General features: G+C 54.7%; 6 protein-coding genes across 6 annotated transcripts; 2 read left to right on the top strand and 4 right to left on the bottom strand.

Moving 5' to 3' along the window:
* Positions 1-283: 283 nt before the first annotated feature.
* Positions 284-3,434, bottom strand: BO70DRAFT_396263 (leucine--tRNA ligase NAM2; the record flags this gene model as incomplete). The annotated part of the gene is made up of 3 exons (XM_025546595.1): positions 284-2,611; positions 2,667-2,807; positions 2,892-3,434. 3 exons carry the CDS (start codon positions 3,432-3,434, stop codon positions 284-286), a joined length of 3,012 nt encoding a protein of 1,003 aa, XP_025399746.1.
* Positions 3,435-4,947: 1,513 nt separating this feature from the next.
* On the bottom strand, positions 4,948-5,647 carry BO70DRAFT_34216 (uncharacterized protein). The gene has a single exon (XM_025541366.1). The coding sequence runs from the start codon at positions 5,476-5,478 to the stop codon at positions 5,017-5,019; it is 462 nt and encodes a 153-aa protein (XP_025399745.1). The 5' UTR covers positions 5,479-5,647; the 3' UTR covers positions 4,948-5,016.
* A 1,058-nt stretch (positions 5,648-6,705) lies between these two features.
* On the top strand, positions 6,706-9,284 carry BO70DRAFT_34138 (putative serine-rich protein). The gene is made up of 3 exons (XM_025541330.1): positions 6,706-8,796; positions 8,849-9,048; positions 9,104-9,284. The coding sequence occupies exons 1-3, from the start codon at positions 6,906-6,908 to the stop codon at positions 9,140-9,142; spliced, it is 2,130 nt and encodes a 709-aa protein (XP_025399744.1). The 5' UTR covers positions 6,706-6,905; the 3' UTR covers positions 9,143-9,284.
* A 692-nt stretch (positions 9,285-9,976) lies between these two features.
* BO70DRAFT_361966 (lysophospholipid acyltransferase) lies at positions 9,977-12,423 on the bottom strand. The gene is made up of 4 exons (XM_025543172.1): positions 12,295-12,423; positions 12,157-12,201; positions 10,964-12,082; positions 9,977-10,908 (listed from the first exon to the last, which is right to left on the bottom strand). Exons 1-4 carry the CDS (start codon positions 12,314-12,316, stop codon positions 10,427-10,429), a joined length of 1,668 nt encoding a protein of 555 aa, XP_025399743.1. The 5' UTR covers positions 12,317-12,423; the 3' UTR covers positions 9,977-10,426.
* A 158-nt stretch (positions 12,424-12,581) lies between these two features.
* BO70DRAFT_361965 (Sec1 family protein) lies at positions 12,582-14,863 on the top strand. Its single transcript, XM_025543171.1, has 2 exons — positions 12,582-13,904; positions 13,975-14,863. Exons 1-2 carry the CDS (start codon positions 12,972-12,974, stop codon positions 14,611-14,613), a joined length of 1,572 nt encoding a protein of 523 aa, XP_025399742.1. The 5' UTR covers positions 12,582-12,971; the 3' UTR covers positions 14,614-14,863.
* A 272-nt stretch (positions 14,864-15,135) lies between these two features.
* Positions 15,136-20,056, bottom strand: BO70DRAFT_336237 (TRAPPII-specific subunit TRS120; the record flags this gene model as incomplete). Its single annotated transcript, XM_025541092.1, has 2 exons — positions 15,136-19,779; positions 19,891-20,056. The coding sequence occupies 2 exons, from the start codon at positions 20,054-20,056 to the stop codon at positions 15,506-15,508; spliced, it is 4,440 nt and encodes a 1,479-aa protein (XP_025399741.1). The 3' UTR covers positions 15,136-15,505.
* Positions 20,057-20,236: the final 180 nt, after the last annotated feature.

Raw genomic sequence — 20,236 nt, 5'->3', positions numbered from 1 at the left:
CCCCAACCGCCCTTCCCCAAGGTATCGATCGCATGTCGAATAATGTCGCAGACACGACACCGTTGGACCGACCGACGGACCAGCTGTCCAGAGGACAATTTGAGCGAACCGATCTCTCCGTTTCCAAGACGGTCGCCACCTCGCAATATTCGATCGCATATGCCTTAGGAGAGTATATTGCATCGTCTAGTATACACACGTCTATCTATAGTTACATGGGGGGGTTTTTTTTTTTCATAAAAAAAATACAGCCAGAATTTCCAGACCGGGTACTATGTCCACGTTAGAAAACGACGTTGATCAACTTGCCGCCCTTGACGACAATCACCCGTCTCCGTTTCTCCCAGTCGTTCTTCTCCCGCAGCCAGACGCGTCCTTCGTCGGTCTCCAGCACGCGACTGATAATCCAATCTTGTTCTTCCGTGACAGTGCCGCTTCCTTCAGTCGTCGTCGTGGGGGAAAGACGCCGGGGAATGGTGACTGTAAACCGCAATTTTCCATTGACCTGGACCGCCACAATTTGTCCACCACGCGCAGATAGGATATCGGCCTCCTCCAGGGTCAGAAGAGGGGTTGGCCAGGGGCTGTCAAGTAAGGCCGGTGGGCTGGTGCTGGTGTCCGCCCCCGCTTCGGTCTCGGTCGCGTTCCCGGCGGTCACGGAACTGTTGAGTATTTCCCAGCATTCGGACGCCAGCGCCGGCGCAATCGGGGCCAGAAGACGGAGAAGAGATGAGATGGATAGATAAAGAACCTGCGGCGAGGTGGGCGTCGATGCCAACAGCGAGTTCGTCAATTTGGTCAGGTCGGAAATAACGGTATTCAACCCGTAAGGGTTCTTTTCGATACACTTGGTGACATAGCAGATGGTTCGGTGTGTCGCAAGAACCGCATCGGCATCACTGTCGCTCAACTCCTGCAAAGAGCTGGGAAGGCCGGTCGCGTGTCCGGAGGATGCTTGTAGGGCGGCTCGGTCCAAGGCCATCGGAGACGTAGCCAGAGTGTGCTGCGCATCGGCCACAAGCTTCCAGAGTCGGCTGAACCAGCGCTCGATGCCAACGATTTTCGTCTCATCCCAGTCGAGAACCTCGCTGACGGGCGCGGAGAAGAGGACATGGGCGCGAGTGGTATCAGCACCGTATTTCAGCGCACATCCCGTCGGGTCGACACCATTGTGCTTGCTTTTTGACATCTTCTCAAAGGACACGGCCGGTGTTACCTGGGTGCCTTTGATCAGCGGCTTGTCTGGGGTGGAAAGATCCATTTCCGATGGAAGCAAGAATCGACCCGTGGACGGGTCCGAGTACGTCCTGCCATGCACCATACCCTGCGAGAGGAGGGTCTTGAACGGTTCAAATGGCGTCGCGAGGTTGCCGTTCCGAGCTATCTCTGGGAATAGTTCGGTCTGGGAGAGGGCTTTGTAGATGAATCGGGCGTAAAGCAGGTGCAGGATGGCGTGTTCCACGCCGCCAATGTAGACATCGACCGGCCGCGCCGACGAGGGTGAAAACGGCAACTCCTTGTTCGCAGGGTCCAAGTACCGGAGGAAGTACCACGAAGAGTCGACAAACGTGTCCATAGTGTCCGTGTCGCGCTTGGCAGGGCCTCCGCAGCTAGGGCACTTCGTGTTCACCCACTCATGCGACGACTCAAGAGGGTTGCCCTTTTTGCCCTTCAGCCAGTCCCCCTCGATTTTAGGCAACTTGACTGGGAGCTGATCGGCCGGCACAGGCACAGGGCCACAGTCACCGCAGTGGATGATCGGAATGGGAGCACCCCAGTAGCGCTGTCGGCTGATCAACCAATCTCTCAATCTCCACTGTTCAACGAAGTCACCACGTCCGACCTGTTTCAGGTCGGCGACAATCTGCTTCTTGGCCTCGCTGGAATGGAGACCTTGATACTTCCAACACATTGCGTTCAGATAACCCTCCTGTGTGAAAGCCTTTGCGTCGGCCGAGGAAACGACGCCGGCGGACTCACTGTTTGCCTCGTCCTTCCGAGGCTCGACGACGATAGGTATGGAATCGGGATTGACGTTGTCTCTGAAAAACGCCAGGTCTCTAGAATCATGGCCGGGGACTCCCATCACTGCGCCTTCACCGTAGTCACTGAGAACGTATGGCGCTGCAAATACCGGCAGTTGACGAGCAACAAGAGGACTTTCCTTGTCGATTATACGCAAGGGATGCGACACAGTAAGGTCGGACAGCCGGTAGCCAGCTTTCGAGTCAGCTGGCAGCGAGGCGGCATTGTCCAAGAACTTGCGCAAGTCCGGGTCTGTTTCGGCAGACTTCAGGACGAGAGGATGATCCAAAGAAAGAGCGATATATTCGACTCCGTAGAGGGTATCTGGCCGCGTGGTGAAGACGCCAACGTCGATGCCGGTGCCTGTTTCGCCGTTGACAGTCACTGGGAACTTGATGTTTGCACCCTGCGATTTCCCCATCCAATTGCGCTGCATCGAAAGCACCCGCTCCGGCCAGCCGCCCGCCAAGGAGTCGAGATCTTTCAGGAGCATCTCCTTGAAGGCAGTGATACGGAAAAACCACTGCTTCAAGTTGAGCTTTTCAACCTTTGCCCCCGAGCGCCATGAGAAGCCATTGGCGTCGACCTGAACCAAGAGTAAGCCTTGCGAGACCATATTTAATCCATGCCTTGACACCCACCTGCTCGTTTGCCAGCACCGTCTTGTCCACCGGGTCATAGTTAACCAGCGCTTCAGCCTGGTAGGCAAGGCCCTTCTCGTATAGCATGAGGAATATCCGCTGGGTATGTTCGTAGAATTCAGGGTCGCACGTCGCCAATTCCTATGTTTCAAGAACCATACCGTCAGAAAAGCCGTATTGGTGCCAGAAGGGGGGGGTCATCATCTGAACCGCACAAGCACATACCCGATCCCAGTCAAAAGATGTCGAGATACTCCGCAATTGCTCCTTCATCCTAGAGATATTGTGTTTCGTCCATTCCGCCGGGTCTATCCCCCGTTCAATCGCCGCATTCTCGGCCGGCAACCCAAACGCATCCCAGCCCATGGGATGGATAACCTCATGCCCACGCATCCGGTAGAACCGCGCAAGGACATCGGAGATCGTATACACCCGCAGGTGGCCCATATGTAAGGTTCCCGACGGGTAAGGGAACATGGACAGGATGTAGGACCGGGGTTTTTCACCCGTCAACTTGGCGGCCTTCTCCGCCGCCGCGGCGGAGACAGCCTTCGAGGACAACCTCAGGGTATCCGATTGCCATTTCTCCTGCCATTTCTTATCCAGGGCCAATAGATCGAGCTTCTTGGAGAGCGCCGCGGAGGTTGTCGCATATCGGGAGGAAACGGTCGGTATGGGGATCGGGCGAGGTCCGCAGTTCCATCGTCCTTGGGTAAGCGTCGACCGGGCCGAGCTCGAGCTCAATCGGAAACGTAAGAGGGCTTGCATGTTGGCTGTGTAATCATTATGCCATGCGAACGGAGTACTGTGCCATTGACCGGCCGGGACCGGGTTGGGTTGGGTTGGATTGAAGCGGTCCAAGATTTTAGAATGGGAACTCTGAAGTCATCCCGCCCGATCGGCTGCCCCAATGCGGCTTAGCGATTCCTCAACTATGAACAGTCAACAGTCAACAGAACCCCGGAGGAGGAAGCACTGGTTTCACGACATCCTGTGACTTTGGCCCTGAATCTGTAGGAGACCTGATCCGATATGCAGGGTCGTTGCTTCAGGACTGCCTGCAGTTCTCCTTGGATTGATCTCAAGGCCAAGGCTGTTTTGGTAGTTTGGGGGGGGGTGTGGAATATATATCCGACAGAGCTTCATTAACATACCACCAAAAACATCAGCATCTTAAAACAGGACAATGGCAGTCAACATTCAACCAGATGAAGGTCAATGATGTGAATCTTGATATTGTCATGGAAATATCATGGAATCGCCAAGAAACCAACCCCAGACCATCACAGCCAGTACATCCGTACACCGCATGAATCAACATCTACTAGGAATGTAGCCATTCATTCGCAGATTCGACGAGCAACGCAGCCTCGGTACTACCTGAACCTGAGTTGCTGCGTTTAGCCTGAATTGCGTTACTAATAGAATTGGGCGATTGCGCAGCCGCAAATCTGGCCCTTCCCAATCACATGAAACCCTGACCCATGCATGGCGTCTGTTTACGCTCGACATCGACGGAAACGAACCTCCCTGAGTGCCTGGATAGCGGCGCTGGATCGTATAGTTGCCCGCAAGTTCGGTTAGACCGTACTAGATCTGGAACCGACTACGTACTTATCTAAATGACCGAGGGACGTAGGCAGGTAGATAGATTGCGAGCGTCAACTACGACGGAGTTCTCCGTACTCATATGAAAATAGACAGGAGATGGATGGCCAACGGACTTGGTGCTCTGAGGGAAAATGTCAATCCCCTGGATCGTGTCTCCGTTTACTGCCGTCGGGAGGAACCATCTGGGGCTGAAAAGGAGTCCGAGGCCCTAAGTATCGCGGATCCCCTCCGTTGCTGTGCCCGGGCCGGCGGTGGCTGATTCGGATTCAGGAACCAAACCATTGACTGAATCAATAATCCGAAATAGACGGTGGAAATGGGGACGGAGCACGGAGGTTCCGTGCTCCCCGTCGTCTCCTTTCTTCTCAGGGGGTGTGCCTCCAGAGTTGGTATAGGGAGGGGATAGATGGTTGGATAAAAAATATTGGATAAACAGCTAGATACTAACACTGGATGGATATACTATTATACTATGAGGATGACTGTGTTTGTGTCGAGGGATGCGGCGGCAAGTGGACTGGGCAAGAATTGGATCTCATTTCCTCCACCAGAGTTCCCTCCCGCCCGTGCCGGTCTCCGGGCACAGTGGGTGGGTAGATCGGATTCATCCTGGAAAAACTACCGTCCATGAACCATGAATCCGGTATCATCATCGTGACTAAACCCGTCCGTCGGATCCCCACCGTTGTCATCCTTGGGCAAAAGGATTAATATTAAGCAACTCTGGTAGCTCACCTCGCTAATCCCAACCGGCTTGACAGACCCCCCCCACTCTGGATGAGCTGGCAACCTTACGCCGTACCAGTTGGGATGATCCTTCCAAATCCCCCAATTGCCCCTTATCATTGGACTGCGCAGCTGACAAAAACACCGAATTTCCCCTCTCCACTGCCAATGAAACCTTCTGGAATCCGACTTCCCCCCCCCTCCCCCCTTCGGCCACCTCATCGGAGTGGATCTCGATCGCCGGTTCCTGTCGTCCTCCCTCGAGGTATCGCACTCCACCGGTTGGACTGGTCACAATCGGAACGGATGCCTCGTGGGGATCGATAGGAATCGTGGAAGGGAGAGAGAGAGAGAGAGTCTCTAGAGAGTCAAGGCTCCGGGAAACGTGCGATCGAGTACGGAGTAGATACAAGCTGGGTGGGGATCCAGTACAGTAGTGAATGCACCTCTGATGTACTACCGCAGGACCTTGCATCTCAGCCGTCGTGATTTGCTTCCCAACCGCCAAACCAATGTGCCCACCTTTCTTGTTCCTGCATCGTGAGGGGCAAGGGATTCATTGTCAGAGTCTTCAGTCCTCCTCTACTTACACTGTAGATTGGACTGAAGGTCGAAGGGTCGGTTGACTCGAGGGTCAACCCCCTAATCATGGAACTCTTGGTCTGAGTTTGATCGATTCTCCCTGGGCCTGGGGGATATTATTAGATCGCCCGGTGCGAATCAATATTGCGAGTCGCAAGACCTGATTTAAGCACAAGTTCGTATGATTCTCGGGCCAGCATTATTCTCAGACCTGACCGGCGATCGGCGACCCTATGTCTTACCGTCCTGGAGCTGGATGACGAGGAGAAGGAGGAGGAGGAGGAGGGGCCTCTGGCCAGACCCTCCTGGCGGCCATCGCGCGATCCCCGTTCCAGAGTAAGTAAGTACTTTGCTAGACAAATTGGGAGGCGGACGGACGGCTTCCCAAAAGCAGGCGGACGAGCGACGAGCTGCAGCCTGCAGGAGGAACCGACCATCCACCGGCCAGAGAGCCCTCCATCCCTCCCTTCCTTCCGCCAATCGTGCGGTTTCAAGTGGTGGCTCTGCAGCTCTAGAGCGTGCAGCGTGCAGCTTGCAGGGGCTCGAGGCCTGCCCCGGAACTCAGGCGACGACCACGGTTCACCGCCGCTGGGGACCCGAAGTCCGGGGCCTTTAAATACTAATCCGGCCAGCTCGTCGTTTCAGGTGGTGATCCCTTTGCTGCTTCCTTCCTTCCAGTCGCGCTGCCTTCCGTCGCTCTTTTCGAAACGTTTTTCGGTGCTTTTCTGGTCTCGGGTTAGACGCTCTTTTTCATCTCTGCTAATTGCTTTGCGAACCTGTCCCGCCGGTCGACATGACTCGCTAAGTCCAACCAACCACTACGGGCATTTTTTCTCTGTCGGATCCACTCTCTTTTACGCCCATGTCCCTGGGACTGCCTTGCTATCCGCTCTCTTCCCGTCGTTCTGTGTCGAGGCATTCCTTATTGCATCATCAAATTCTATACACAACACCACCAGCAACCGGCAACCGGTGCTAACCACAAACCACTATCTCGGTATCTCCAGGGTCTTCGTCAATTATCTACGCCCCGTTGTTGTTTGCTCCACAGACCCGCCCGGCCTGGCTGTTGTTTTCCACCCCCCCCCCCTAACCGAGCAGCCGTCGATGATCTTTCATCGCTTTAGTTTGGATTCCCTTCTAGTTATATGATCTCCAGTTCTCAACCTAGCGGGATCCTCTTTTTTTTTATTTTCTTTTTTTCGCGTTTCTTGTGTTGTTCTCAGTCCTTCCGGGGATTCCAATCCCCAGAGATCAACCCAACCGGCTTAATCGTGGTGTTTTAACTGATAATGAACTAATAATCCTCTCAACCCAACCATGCGCTCAACTGCCCCCTCTTCCAGTTCTCCCAAACGGAGAGCTCTCCACGAGCGCAGCCCATCCCACACGAACGAGGACTCCCCGCCGTCATCCCTACGCGCCGTCAGTGACAAGTACCACCACAACACTGATCCCGAGCCACACGATGTTTACTCGGCCACTCCCTACCCGACCAAGCCAGAGCAGATCCTCCTACCGCGACCCGGGAAGGGCCAGGACTTCATCCCGGACTCCCGGTTCCATGTCGATGAAGCGCCGGACCTTTATGCGGGGAACACGTCGACGGAACTCAGTCACATCGCGGACAGTAGTATGATCGATCGCTCGGTTAGTGATCCCTGGGACTTGTCGTCGACCTTCGATGCCGCGAACACCCCGTCTCAGGTCTGGGAGGACGATCCATCGTCGAGCAAGTCTTCCTTTCCGGAGCCCATGCTTCCCGACCACAAGCCGACCGACCACAAATCCGATGAGGGTTCTGATGTCGCATACTCGGATGAGGAGCCCAATACCCTCCCTCTACCCAAAGCCGCCCCGACCATCAAAACCGTCGTGTCTCAACCGCCGTCGCGGAACCCGTCGGGTCCAGAGACTCTGGCTTCAAGCAACTCGAGCCCCAACGTGGTGCCCATTGGGCCACCTTCCAGCCCGAACTTTGTGGCGCTCGACAGCTCGAGTCTCAACTTCGTTCCTTTGGGTGCCTCTTCTAACCCCGGTTCCCTCACACGATCGAACTCCCTGTCCTCGTTGAACTCGCTAGGCACGGTGATCAGGTACATCGGAGCTGCCCAGTGGACCCATGGCTCGTCCTCGGAACAGTCCAGCTCCTCCCGCTCCCGCTCCCAATCGGTCCGCTCCAACCCCCCCTACCAGGTGCCCTCGGTGCGGTCAAACTCCCTGCAGGCGCGAGATCGGAGTCATTCTGGGTCTGTCAGCACGTCATCACGTAGCGGACCGTCCTCTGACATCCAAGCCATTGTCGATAGCGGAGTGTTCATCCAATACCCGACCATCCGTGCCCCGTCCTCGTCTAGCTCAAGGGTTGATGTCTCAAACCACGGGGATGCATCAGATCCGCCTCCACCGGAACCCACGGCGGATTACGCTTCCGACCGCTTCAAATCACACCTGTCTACGGTCACGTCTAGGTGGTCCGCCGAGTGTGACTCTAGAAGCATCTCCCCGGCCGCAGACTCTATCGACAATAGTCTGGGGCATCCTAGACGGCCTTCGCCGGCGCTAGCCCGCCAGCACCGAACCTCGTCCTCGATGTGGCTAGTGACGGACTCGGATAATGACGAGCAGATGGATAACATCTCCAGCTTGCCCGCGCGTCCCTCAAACCCAGCGGTTCCTTCCAGTCTTTCGTCGGAATCCCGAAAGAGCAGCATGCGGAGCAATATGCGACCTCCTACCAGTGGAAGCTTTTCCTTCAACATCCTCCCTAATTGGGCCAGGGTGTACTACCAGTCCCACGACCAAGCTGAGGATCCCGCCGTACCCGGAACAGACGCCGGTCGTCCATCATCTGCACGGCCCACGACCTCGCACACAACCCACACCAACCCTCTCCACCGTTTGCCGACGGCGATGAGTCGTTCGCGGACGAGGACAATGGGCAGCGAAATGCGAGAAAGCGTGCGGTGGAAACCCGACCCTCGGGACCCGCGGAGCCACTGGGCGAGAGATCCAGAGGCGGAGAGACGAGAGACCTCTCGCCATCGACTGCGACAAAGCTGGTCTCCGCATCTGTTTCCAGACAGACGCGTCAATGGTCCTAGAGCAGGCACATGGGGAGCGCCGTCGTTGGATTCTCGGATGGAGCCCCTCTTCGGTCGGAGGAATATCCAAGTGTGGTCGTTCTGCGTTGGTTTTGTATTCCCACTCGGTTAGTATATCATCTGTTTCTATCTGGAACACATCACTTACTCTTTTGCCAGCCTGGCTCATTGCGTCATTCCTTCCCCTGCCGAACCAACCAGACATGACTCTGGCGGAGGGGGATGTGGAGAACCAGCTCGAAATGACCCTGCGCATGCGGTTGCGCGATCTTGAAAGAAAGCGATACGAAAACGCCCGCTGGTGGAGGAACCTCAATCGTTGGATGAACCCTCTAGGGCTGGTGATTATCACCATCGTTGTTAGTACCCTCTGCTCTCCTGTGTGCCGCGTTTCCACCTCTAACCTTTTAATAGATCACACTGGCTGTTGTAGGCACAACGGTGGGCTTCTAAAGCAGACATTATGACTGTCAAGTCCAGTCAACATACCTGTCGCTCATCCGCCTACAACTTCCCTCTAACGCCTTGCATTACTATTTACCCCTTACCACCCCTCGCGGGCTACGCCTGCGCCTATTCTCGATTGGATCGATCTTGCTTTCACCGTCTGGAGTCGACTCCATTGATACCCCTGCCCTTCGCATCCCACCTTGCGCGTTCGACTGCGCCGCATCTCACTTCCCCGCGGCTGCTTGGTTGCTTTATCTTCAAACACTCGACACGAATTATACGACGTAATGTTTCTAATGTTCATTTCTTTTGTGCCTTATATTCCACTTGGTGTTGGGACTCTGTTTCTGCCCGCTCTACGATCACCACCCTCACCACTACCACAACAACAGAATGGTTCGTGGTTCGTGGTTCGTTCTCGAGAGTGCGAGGCAACGAAACAATTGGGGGCTCGGCTCACGAACACACATCATGGATTAGATATATGTCATTCCCCCCCCAATTTCCCCCTCTACATCTTCTGGCATCTTCAATTCTCCCCCCCCTTCAACCCCCCGTGTACTTATGATACATGTTTTGACTATGACACCGTGACCAGAAAGTCACCGTATATATTATTACCTACCTACCGTTCTTGATATGACTAATCTAGACCAAGTCTTGTTTGAGAATCATCTGCTCTGCGAGTCTACCCACTGCCATGTGTGTGGAGTGTACATATGTACTCTATCTAGCCAAGCTATCCAGACTTGGAAAGGAAGAACGAAAGAGCCAAGGAGAGAAATAGAAAACAATGACAAAAAAACCACGTTTCACAATATTAAGCTACTCTGGGAGTTGTTCAATGATACTAGAGACTAGACTATGTCAAGCTACTCTGAGAGCTGATCAACAACAACAGGACTAGTACTGTAGATTACGCTTACCATTACTCACGCGTCATCGCTGAACGGGCTAATAAACCACCGACGAGAAAGACCAGAGAGGATAAACAGAAACGGCATATGTAATAGAGACAATAATCAGGACCAGGAACCCGAAAGGAGAGAAACCAAGCACGCACACGCCGTGCACATGTCTAATATACATACATACATACGTCATCATGGGTTCAATCTATCATCGTATCACGCAGCAGTAATCTTCATCCGACCCGAGAGGATTCATCGGATAAAGTACAGTGCGTGCCAAGCTCGGCTTGGATTCCAAAAACACAATTTCACAGCCCAAGGCCGTATATTTAATTGCTGGGACGTGGCGCAGCTCCGAGACAAGACACACACTTGATCAAGAGAGCTTGCGACCGATCTTGCTTTCAACTGCAGCTCTCAAGTCCTCGCCCGTCGGCATGGTGACCACACTGCCGCGTCTGCGGCGGGATTCGATCTCGGCCTTGATCTCCTGAACGGCCTCGTCGATGGCCTGCACGGCATCGCTGGGGAGACCCAGTGTCGGCTGCTGCAGGGCGTCCGAGCTGGTTGTCCGCGTCATGTGAGGCCGGTTGCGCGACTTGAGTTTCTGCATGATCATACCCTTGGCGGGGCTGGCGAAGAAGGCCAGGGCAGCGGTGTTACCGATGATTCCATAGAAATAGACACTCTGCCAGACGCTGATCGACGTGCCAAAGGAGAGGAAGATGAAGGGCATCACGGTGAAGGAAAGGGTGATCTGGGTCACGAGCCAGCTCGCAATGTCATAGTACCGCTTGTACGGAGTGGGCTTGCTGCCATCCGGGGTGAGGAAGAAGGGACGGACATAACGACGGAAGTCTGTGCAAATTAGTATAGGAGGTCACAGAGATGTATCCAGGGTGGAATGACGTACTCTTGGCAACTGTTTGGATGAAAGATCCCAGCACAAAGGTCAGGTAGTACCCGGGGTAGAAGCCATGCCAGAAAGCGCTGGTCCCAAAGGTGGCCAGGCTGGCACGGAAACCTGGCTTCTTCCCCTTGGGGGTCACGCGCAGGTAAACGTAGTTGCGCAGCCAGTGGTTTGTGTTTTTGTTCCAGCTGCCGAGATAGGCATGCGAGTTTTGCGCAGTTTCGAGACTCCACGGGTCGACATTCTCCAAACGATTCCAAAAAACCTTGCCGGACGTGGGATCGAAGCCGTTGTATCCCATGCCGGACAAGATGCAGGCACCTTCCGTCAGAGCCCAGACGCCATAGTACTTCATCCGGGTGGTCATGCCGACCACATGCATGATCCAGACCCGTCGGATGAGGGAATATTGCATATAGCTGCTACTCAGGATCGTCTCCTGATTGTAGTAGGATCCCAGCTGCAGGAATGCGAAAATCCAACCCAGTCCAATTAGAGCCTTCTTGGTAGCGGGGGTTCCGCTACGGGGAATCTTGCGCTTCTTCCGGGTCGGGGGCACCTTCGAGGGGTCAGTGCCCGGGGGTATATCGAACAGAGTGGTGTCGATCCAGCGGCGATAGTCAACAAACTCGAAGGACGGACCGGCGAAGAGCGACGGGAAGAACAACACGTAACCCGTGTAGTCCAGGATGCTGGGGAACTTGGTGATCGCGGCATACTTTTGCGGATCCGACAGCTGGCTCTGGGGCAATCGACCGTCGTGCACATTCCAACAGAATGAAGAAAGTTTCATGACCAGCACCATCTGGGCGCCGGTGATATCGACCACCTGATTATCATTGACCATTTGTCTATAGATGTGGCTGATACTCATGTGCCCCATCAAGAAAACGAAGCCAATCCAGGGCATCAGCGAGCCGTCGATATAGTAGGCGATCAGGTAGACTCCGGCGGAGCTGTAGAACAGCGTGCGCAGGCCATCCCACAAGTCAAACAGCCCGACGATATAGAACAGGGAGACGGCGATGATGAAGGCATTCTTCTTCCAGGGTTGGGCGTCGGGGATTCTCTTCAGCAAGCCGGCCAGAGGATAGGACAGGAGGAATGACGCAATGAGCTTTACTATTGGCGGGACCCATCAGCGGTGAGGACAAGCTTGAAGGAGGATGAGGACTGGTAGATCGGGGGTAACATACGCTCATCGATCGAGGCTCCGGTAGCCTTGGCCGGGTATTCGAATACTGGAAGAGGACATGGTCAGTAGGAGGTCTAGATGGGGGTTGGAAGGAAGGGCCGAGGATGGGACCCAAAATGTTGAGAAAGAGCTAGCTCACAGAGGTTGATGAATGATAACATGGTGATGATGACAACGACAACGACAACGACAACAGCAAAGAAATAAAAGGGAGGCCACGAAATCAACCTGGGCGGAAAGACATTTGGGAAAGAAAATTGGCTGGTGGGAGAAAGAGACGAGAAAAAGGGAAGGGAAGGAAAAGAAGGAAAAGAGAAGCGAAGGAGGAAAACAAACCGTTTGGGCGGCGGGCGGGAAGAGCATCACATGTCCCCTCCCCTCTCCCCCGTCACTCACTCTCACCAACTTATGAACTTCAAACTTCACCCACCACCCCCGGGGCTTATGTCGTCACGCGCTTCCTCCCCTTCCATTCCAGCTCCACTCCCCTTCTCTAGCCACTAGATCCTCTCTTCTCTCCTCTCCGCCCCTCCCATCCGCCCACCATGGATGTCGTCGCGGCGGTGTCCGGGTACATCTCCAAGATGGTCACCGCGGGGGACCCCTCCTCCTCCTCCTCCCCCGCCAAGATGAAGATTCTACTCCTCGACAGTGAGACAGTGGGACATGCGCTTCTCTCATTTGTGCTGCTGCAGGAGGTGTGCGCTGACCCTCCTTGCCTAGGTGTCTATCGTCTCCACCGCCATCACCCAGTCCGCCCTATTGAACCATGAAGTCTATCTGATCGATCGCCTCGATAACGCCGCTCGTGAGCGCATGCGACACCTGCGCTGCCTCTGCTTCGTCCGACCCTCGCCCACCTCCATCCAATTCTTGATTGACGAACTGCGCGAACCCAAATACGGCGAATACTACATCTACCTGAGCAACATCATTCGCAAATCCTCGCTTGAACGACTGGCCGAAGCCGATTCCCATGAGGTGGTGCGCGTGGTTCAGGAACACTTTGCCGACTTTCTCGTCATCAACCCGGACCTGTGTTCCCTGAACTTGGGATTCCCCCAGCAGCGCTTGTGGGGCCAGTCGCCGGACCTCTGGAATGCGGATGCCTTACCCAGGGCCACAGAGGGCGTCATCGCGATGCTGCTGACGCTGAAAAAGAACCCTCTGATTCGCTACGAAAAGAACAGCTTGCTGGCCAAGAAGCTGGCCACGGAGGTCCGTTATCAGTTGACGCAGGAGGAGCAGCTATTCAACTTCCGCAAGACCGATACACCACCAATCCTGCTGATTCTGGACCGCCGAGACGACCCGATCACGCCGTTGCTGACACAGTGGACATATCAGGCGATGGTGCACGAGCTGATGGGCATCCACAATGGGCGCGTGGACCTCCGAGACGTGCCGGAGATTCGGCCGGAATTGCGGGAGATTGTCCTCTCCCAGGACCAAGATCCGTTCTTCAAGAAGAACATGTACCAAAACTTCGGAGATCTGGGCCAGAACATCAAGGAGTACGTCGAGCAGTATCAAACCAAGACGCAGAACACGATGAACATCGAGTCTATCGCGGATATGAAGCGCTTCGTGGAGGACTATCCCGAGTTCCGCAAACTGTCGGGGAACGTCAGTAAACACGTCACTCTCGTTGGCGAACTCAGTCGGCGCGTGGGCGAGGAGGACCTTCTTGATGTGAGTGAGTTGGAGCAGAGCCTGGCCTGTAACGACAACCACGCCAACGACCTAAAGGTATGTACATGCGCGCGGTTTCCATGGAACGAGTGAGCCTTGAAACGGACTGTTGACCATCTACCTGCAGAATCTCCAAAGGATCATTCAGTTGACTAGCGTCCCCGCCGAGAACAAGCTGCGGCTCGTGGCGCTGTACGCCATTCGCTACGAGAAGCAGCCGTCAAACGCACTCCCAATCCTGCTCGACCTCCTAGTCACTGCCGGGGATGTACCCTCATACAAAGCGAACATCATCCCGAAGCTACTCGCCTATCACCACTCATTGCAAGCGCCCCCAGTCGCCGGAGGATTTTCCGACCTTTTCGAATCCACATCCCTCTTCTCCGGTGCCCGGGACCGGTTCAAGGGTCTGAAAGGCGTTGAAAACGTATACACCCAACACTCGCCCCGGTTGGAGGCAACTCTCCAGAACCTGATCAAGGGCCGATTGAAGGAGCTCCAGTACCCATTCCTGGAAGGCGGGGGCCACACGCGCGACAAGCCCCAAGACATCATCATCTTCATGGTGGGCGGCGCGACCTACGAAGAAGCCAAGATGGTTGCCCAGGTAAATGCCAGCTCGCCTGGTGTGCGGGTCGTTCTGGGGGGCACCACGATCCACAACAGCACGAGCTTCCTCGAAGAAGTCGATGATGCTGTGAGCGGCTGGCCCGAGCCCGGCCCCTCGACTGCCGCTGGACGGCTGCAGAGGGCAATTGGGCATTAGCGTCGAATCCATTTCCCCTCGTCTGTCGAATCTGTCTTCTGTATCTGTAACCATCTATAATATATCCTGGAAGTTGGCAAGCTTTCACTCTTGCGCGCGAGACTCTGGAATTCATGCTATGTCAATCAATCGTGGCGTCGTTCATAAGGAACTACCGACTGGCTACTAGCTGGTTTGCCTGTATTTTAGTTAAGACATGTATAGCCACTTGTGCAGACAATCAATTTAATACGACAAACCTTATTGGCAGACGATCGGGTATGCAACCACCCTAGAATAAGTAAATTGATTTATACTGCGAGATAGTAGTGCTAACTAGCCATCTAGATGCCTTGATGTGAGGAACAAGGACAGGTACAAAGCCCTAGCTTCAACTAAGCATGGCCTGCAACAAACATCGCTTGCCATGGTAACGGAGACGCTCTCTCCATCCGCGAAGATAGTCTAAATAATAGATAGATAGAGAGAGAGATAGATAGATCAGATCCACCCAACAACACTCTTTCTTTCCTACTCGACGATCCGAAGAAGAGAAATAAATAAATAGCACATGGTTGATTGGTTTCATTAGCCTCCAGCGGAAGGACATCCGATTGATACATGATTCGTGATTATCATATATGTCTGTTCTGTGCAGGATATAATTGCAGTGTAGGAGTAGGAAAAGGAGTAGTAGAACAGGAAGGGAGAAAAAACAAGCAAAAAAGAAAAGTTCTATACAAAAAAGTGCTGTTGCATTGATGTCGTTATGAAGATGGCCAACCGAGAGGATTTGAATGAGTAGAATAGGATAGGTTGCAGATATGAAGTATGAAGTCAGAGCACATCTCTCTCTCTCTCTCTCTCTCTCTTACACACACGCACTCTATTCCCTACTTCTCCCTGCAGACGTTCAGTCATGGGCAGTCATAACACAAGTCTCTTTAGCGTGCCATATTCGTCGTTTCTTAGCCACATCCACGCCGAAGGTATCTGTGATGATGCCCTCGTCGTCGTGGAAGGCCGCTTGAGCAGGTGGATGAGCGTCGCCTTCGCCTTCGCCTTCGGAGTCGGTGGATGGACGCAACAGACGCAGCTCCTCGACGGTAGCGCCGAATTCGTAGTCTCCGCGACAGAGGACGGTGACGCCAACGGTGGCAGTGCTGCTTTCTCCACTGCGTAGGACGGGGAGGACCTGCTGGAGCATTCCGGTCCAGGCGAGACGCCGGGAAAGATCCAGGGCGACGTTGCTGGGCTGGTGACGAAGGCTCGGCTGGAGTCGGAGAAGAGGGTGGATGGGCTTGGAGGAGCGGTTGAGAACCGTGACGGTGAGATTGAGGAGGTCGTCAGTTCCAACCTCGTACTTCGAGCGCCCGGTTTGTACCACGCTCTTTGTGTCGTCTGGGAAGGAAGGCTCGAGGGAGAATGTCACGCCGACATCCTCTAATCGGAAGGCCTCCACCATCCGTGCGTTCAGACGCAGGTTCCGCAGGTCGATAATACCTTCGCGCCCGCCAACCTTCTCCTTCCAGAAGCCGGAAACGCGCTGGAGGATTTCTTCGCGATACCAGAAGGCCTCACGTGTTGCTGCCTCGGCTTCGAAGGTGAGCTTGTTGGCGCTCACAACGAATTGTCGCTTGACACCGGTGTTCAGGATGGGGATCGAGGCATGAGGATTGTCTAAATAGGCTCGGGGGAGAACGAGAACAAATCGCGACATCTGGCCGGGCTGGAGCTCTCCCCGCACCGAGTATTGACCATCGCCATCCTCAGGAGCGCTGGATTGCGGTCCCAAGTCCGACTTGGCGGCGTTCTCACTGACCTGTAGAGACACCGACAAGGGGTTCGGCCAAGCATTGCGGAGATCAAGGAGAAGTATACAGTGGTCAGGCCCATATCCACCTCGGGCGAGGTGAGAGAGCACGGGGGAAAACGGGTCAGTCTCCGTCGATTGAGGTACAAGCGCGGCGCTGGTTTGGCCGGACTCGGGCTTGGAGACGCTTTCGGGATTGTTCCACCATGCAAAGTCGCTGCTGAGGGGCAGTATATCGCAGCGAGCGACTTCGACACTGGCATTCACCGTCGCAGTAAGTGGGACAAACAGCTGACGGGTATAGAACACGTCGGGCAATTCCCCGGGGGCGAGTCCAAGGCAGGAGTAATCGATCTGCACCGTGGTCTCTTGTAGGCCAGGCTTTCCGGTGATATCGATGGTGAAGGTGGCGCTCTGGCCTGCTGGGATGGAGTAGTCCTCCGGGTTCAAGCCTTCGCGGCGCCACCGCAAAGCCGGCTTTGTTAGGTTCAGTTCCAATTCATATATCTCGACCGGCAGCAGGTCCTTGTTGCTTAGGGCTGACTGGACCTGTTTTGTCGTGGAGTCCTGGAAAGTAAAGAGGATGAAGTCGAGGGCGCATGGCGACATATTTCGTAGGGTAATGTTGAAGGAGCTGAGTTCTCCTTCCAGCACCATCATCGCGGACTGGGACAGCGACAACGATTCAATCACTAGGGACGGCTGTTGCCCAATGACTTTGACTTCGCAGACTGACGTGTCCGGGCCTTTCTTCTGGAGTTGCTTTCCGTCTCTCGCAGTCGTCGAGCTCCACGAAAGAGGTCGTTCCACCGTAGGCCTCTTGGCCGCCAATCCGGTTCGCTTAAATTTCCACTCGGCTTCGGGCCTCCAGAAGTGTTTGAATATTGGAAATTTGCGTTCTCTGCAGTGTCGCACCTTAACGATGCAACCAGTGATATTGAGCGATCCCTCTCCACTGGCTTTCCCGTAGACGGTGATATCTTGCAGACATAACGGAGGGATCAAGATCAACTCTGCTACCGCCTCTAAAGACACGCCGTCACTGTCGAGACGGAGCCTTTCAATCTCTAGGTCGAACTCATAAGGGTTCTGGAGGGTGACTTGGAACGCGGCATATTCGCCGGCAACCATCAACGACTCGAGGGCCTTGTTGCTGGCCTTGGAGAAAGGATTGTATAGGAAGGGGTCCTTTGTAGGCTTTTTGCGGCTGGCTGTCACGGCATCCAGATCAGGTTTTGAGCGACGGACAGGTCTTCTGGGGTCCGGAAGAGACAGCAGTTGAACATCGCGGACCAAGAAATCATCCCAGTACTCTGCCTCAATCTCCGAAGCACCGAGTTTGTTGGCTGCACCGACAGTTCGCTTGATATTGTTTAGCAGCCGCACCTGGTCGTCTCGTGGTAGATAGGGTGGGTGGTATTGAGATTGCGAGAGCATCAAGTCCCCTCTGATGGTTTGCAGAAGTTCTACCGTGAAACGAAGAACACCGATGAAGTCAGGCAGTGCCTCGCAGGAGCTGATGCACGCTTTGAGGACATCGATCTTCAGATTCAAATCACCGTACCCATCAAGAATGGTATGTCGAAAGGACCGCTCAACAATGGCAGTAATCGAATCATATTCGGGGAAGGGATCAGTCCCACTCGCGGTTGAAGATCGCCGCTTCTCCCATTCGTAGAAAGACGAGGGTTGAACACCATAAATCTCGCCTACGGTTGCAAGTAGGGAGCGCATGCTTTCCTCCATGTTTCCCGGGCCAAGATCGAGAGCATTGACGTCAAACGCCGTGTCGCTGAGGGATGCCAACCCGGCGGCAGGATGAACACCCACTTCTGCCGCTCCAATCTTGCGGGCTTGGACAAGGGCTGGAACCATGATGGACACAAGCTCTCTCAGAATGAATGCCTTCTTTCGTGGTAAATCGAGAACATTCAGGACCGAGACAACACCGATGATGATGGGAATGGCATCTGTCGGAGGCAGATCCGAGCTTGGGGAAAGAGGCAATGCTCGGAAAAGAAAGTTGGCGATCTCGGATTTGCGGAGAATGGTGAGTCCACGAGGCCGTTCGGGTCGGAGCAGAGGGGGGAGAGGCTCGTTCATCACGACATGCTTCAGGGCAACGTCATCTAGTGCGCCATCGCGAATACAGGCTGCCGCCAATAGCCTTGCCAGACGAATCACTGTCTCCGAGAAAACGAGTTGAGGCAAGGAGTCATCGGTAATGTTGGCGGCACGGTTGTAAAGATTCAGTATGTTGTTCGCAAGGTCTGGCAATAGATTGGACAGGTTCTGCAGTGAGATGATACGGTTCCCCGGCGATGAATCCAGGCTACTGCTATATGATAGCTTCGAGGACTTGTCGGCTACAGGGTAGCAGACCGGGGGGATCTGGAAGTCCATTCCAGCCCATGCAAACATTAATAGGCAGAGAAGGATGGATTCCAGCGCCTTTGCATGCCACACATAGTCACTGGTTGCCCGAGCATTAGAGGCGGCTTCGACCAGTTCTTTCAGAGCGTCTGGCCATCTGCCTGCTTGAAGAAACAAGGTCCCAACAACAACACCCGTGCGTCCTTTGATCCGATTCTTTGTGCGATCCGTCGCGCTCATGCCGCTCACGGACATTCGGTCTCGGCTATGCTCTTTGGATGACGGCAGCGAGTTGACCTTGCCGAATGAGTTGGAGCGGTTGGCGACTTGTATCGATCGGGTGATTTCATCAAACGTTGTCGGAGTCTCATGGTCACTGGGGGCCGGCGAGCCCTGGTTGGAGCTCGAGGGGGACTCGGACACCCCGTTGGGGTGGGATGGGAGCGACGGCATGGTCATCCGATGAAACAACCGGTCGGTCGGTCGCGGGCGTATATCTGGACCTCGATGCGGACCCCAAGACGACAATCGGGGCGACTCTATAGAAGGTATACTTTGGATGGTCTTCGCAAGCCCGTCTAGTTCGGAAAGGAACAGCGACGTAATATCACACAAGACAGTCTTCATTGTAGTGGCCTTGGATGCTTGAGGCCGTGGTATCCAGAGGACCTCCCCCGGGCCATTGGTGAGCTTTTTCACCCCATCATAATCAAAGATCAACAGTTGATGTACCAGTGACCTCGGGTTGCTCTCCTTTACGGTTTCCAGTTCATGTCGCAGCTGCTCCAGCTCGCCGGGAGTTGGGGGCTGATCGGCCGACGATCCTGGCTCACCCTTCTGCACACTTTCGCTGAGTTCTGCTCCATCGGCTATCGCAATGATCACCAGAGGCTCTCGGAATATCTCGAAGGGAAATAACTCTAGGTGGGACGTTGGGGGGACGGAGTAGGACAAGTCGTAGAGGATCATCCCGGTAGGGAACGCGAGCGGGGAGAACATATCTAGCACGAGAATCAGTCAACTACTGCGCGTATAATAAGGCCGGGCAGAATCCCCCGAAGCCTCAGGAGCTTCCTCTACTGCCGACATGGGAATCTGGGTGCTATGCCTACTTCGATTGGGTCGCGCATCAGGACTAATGTCCCCCAAGCGGACAACATTTTCGGCCTGAAGCCTTGCGGCGAAGCTCAGGAATCTGGAGCGCTTTATCTTGCCAATGGGTAGCAACAGCGCCCGTAAGCGCACTGGAGCGATTGGGGAGAGAGGATCAACCCCCATGGTGTCATCTGCGAGACGGACTCGGAGGAGGGGAGACAGTCGGCGCGGAGCTGCTCAGGGCGGCTTCCAAAAGGGCGGGCAAGCTTCCGGAAGTCATACGCCGCAGCGCTAAACACCAGGAGAGATTGGAAAGGCCACGGATTCACAGGCCGAGGCCGGGGGGAGGGGGGGGGGGTGGGT

This window comes from Aspergillus heteromorphus, assembly GCF_003184545.1.
Source record: "Aspergillus heteromorphus CBS 117.55 chromosome Unknown BO70scaffold_11, whole genome shotgun sequence".
Taxonomy (NCBI): Eukaryota; Fungi; Ascomycota; class Eurotiomycetes; order Eurotiales; family Aspergillaceae; genus Aspergillus; species Aspergillus heteromorphus.
This window is presented reverse-complemented; position numbering and strand designations above follow the sequence as displayed.

Bases quoted from the DNA above. Each gene is read 5' to 3' on its own strand.
- BO70DRAFT_34216 (XM_025541366.1), bottom strand. From the start codon at position 5,478: ATGCAAGGTCCTGCGGTAGTACATCAGAGGTGCATTCACTACTGTACT.
- BO70DRAFT_34138 (XM_025541330.1), top strand. From the start codon at position 6,906: ATGCGCTCAACTGCCCCCTCTTCCAGTTCTCCCAAACGGAGAGCTCTC. The intron at 8,797-8,848 runs GTTAGTATATCA...CTCTTTTGCCAG, and splicing joins TGGTTTTGTATTCCCACTCG to CCTGGCTCATTGCGTCATTC. The intron at 9,049-9,103 runs GTTAGTACCCTC...ACCTTTTAATAG, and splicing joins TGGTGATTATCACCATCGTT to ATCACACTGGCTGTTGTAGG.
- BO70DRAFT_361966 (XM_025543172.1), bottom strand. From the start codon at position 12,316: ATGTTATCATTCATCAACCTCT. The intron at 12,202-12,294 runs GTGAGCTAGCTC...GTCCTCTTCCAG, and splicing joins GTTATCATTCATCAACCTCT to TATTCGAATACCCGGCCAAG. The intron at 12,083-12,156 runs GTATGTTACCCC...TCCCGCCAATAG, and splicing joins CGGAGCCTCGATCGATGAGC to TAAAGCTCATTGCGTCATTC.
- BO70DRAFT_361965 (XM_025543171.1), top strand. From the start codon at position 12,972: ATGCGACACCTGCGCTGCCTCTGCTTCGTCCGACCCTCGCCCACCTCC. The intron at 13,905-13,974 runs GTATGTACATGC...ATCTACCTGCAG, and splicing joins ACCACGCCAACGACCTAAAG to AATCTCCAAAGGATCATTCA.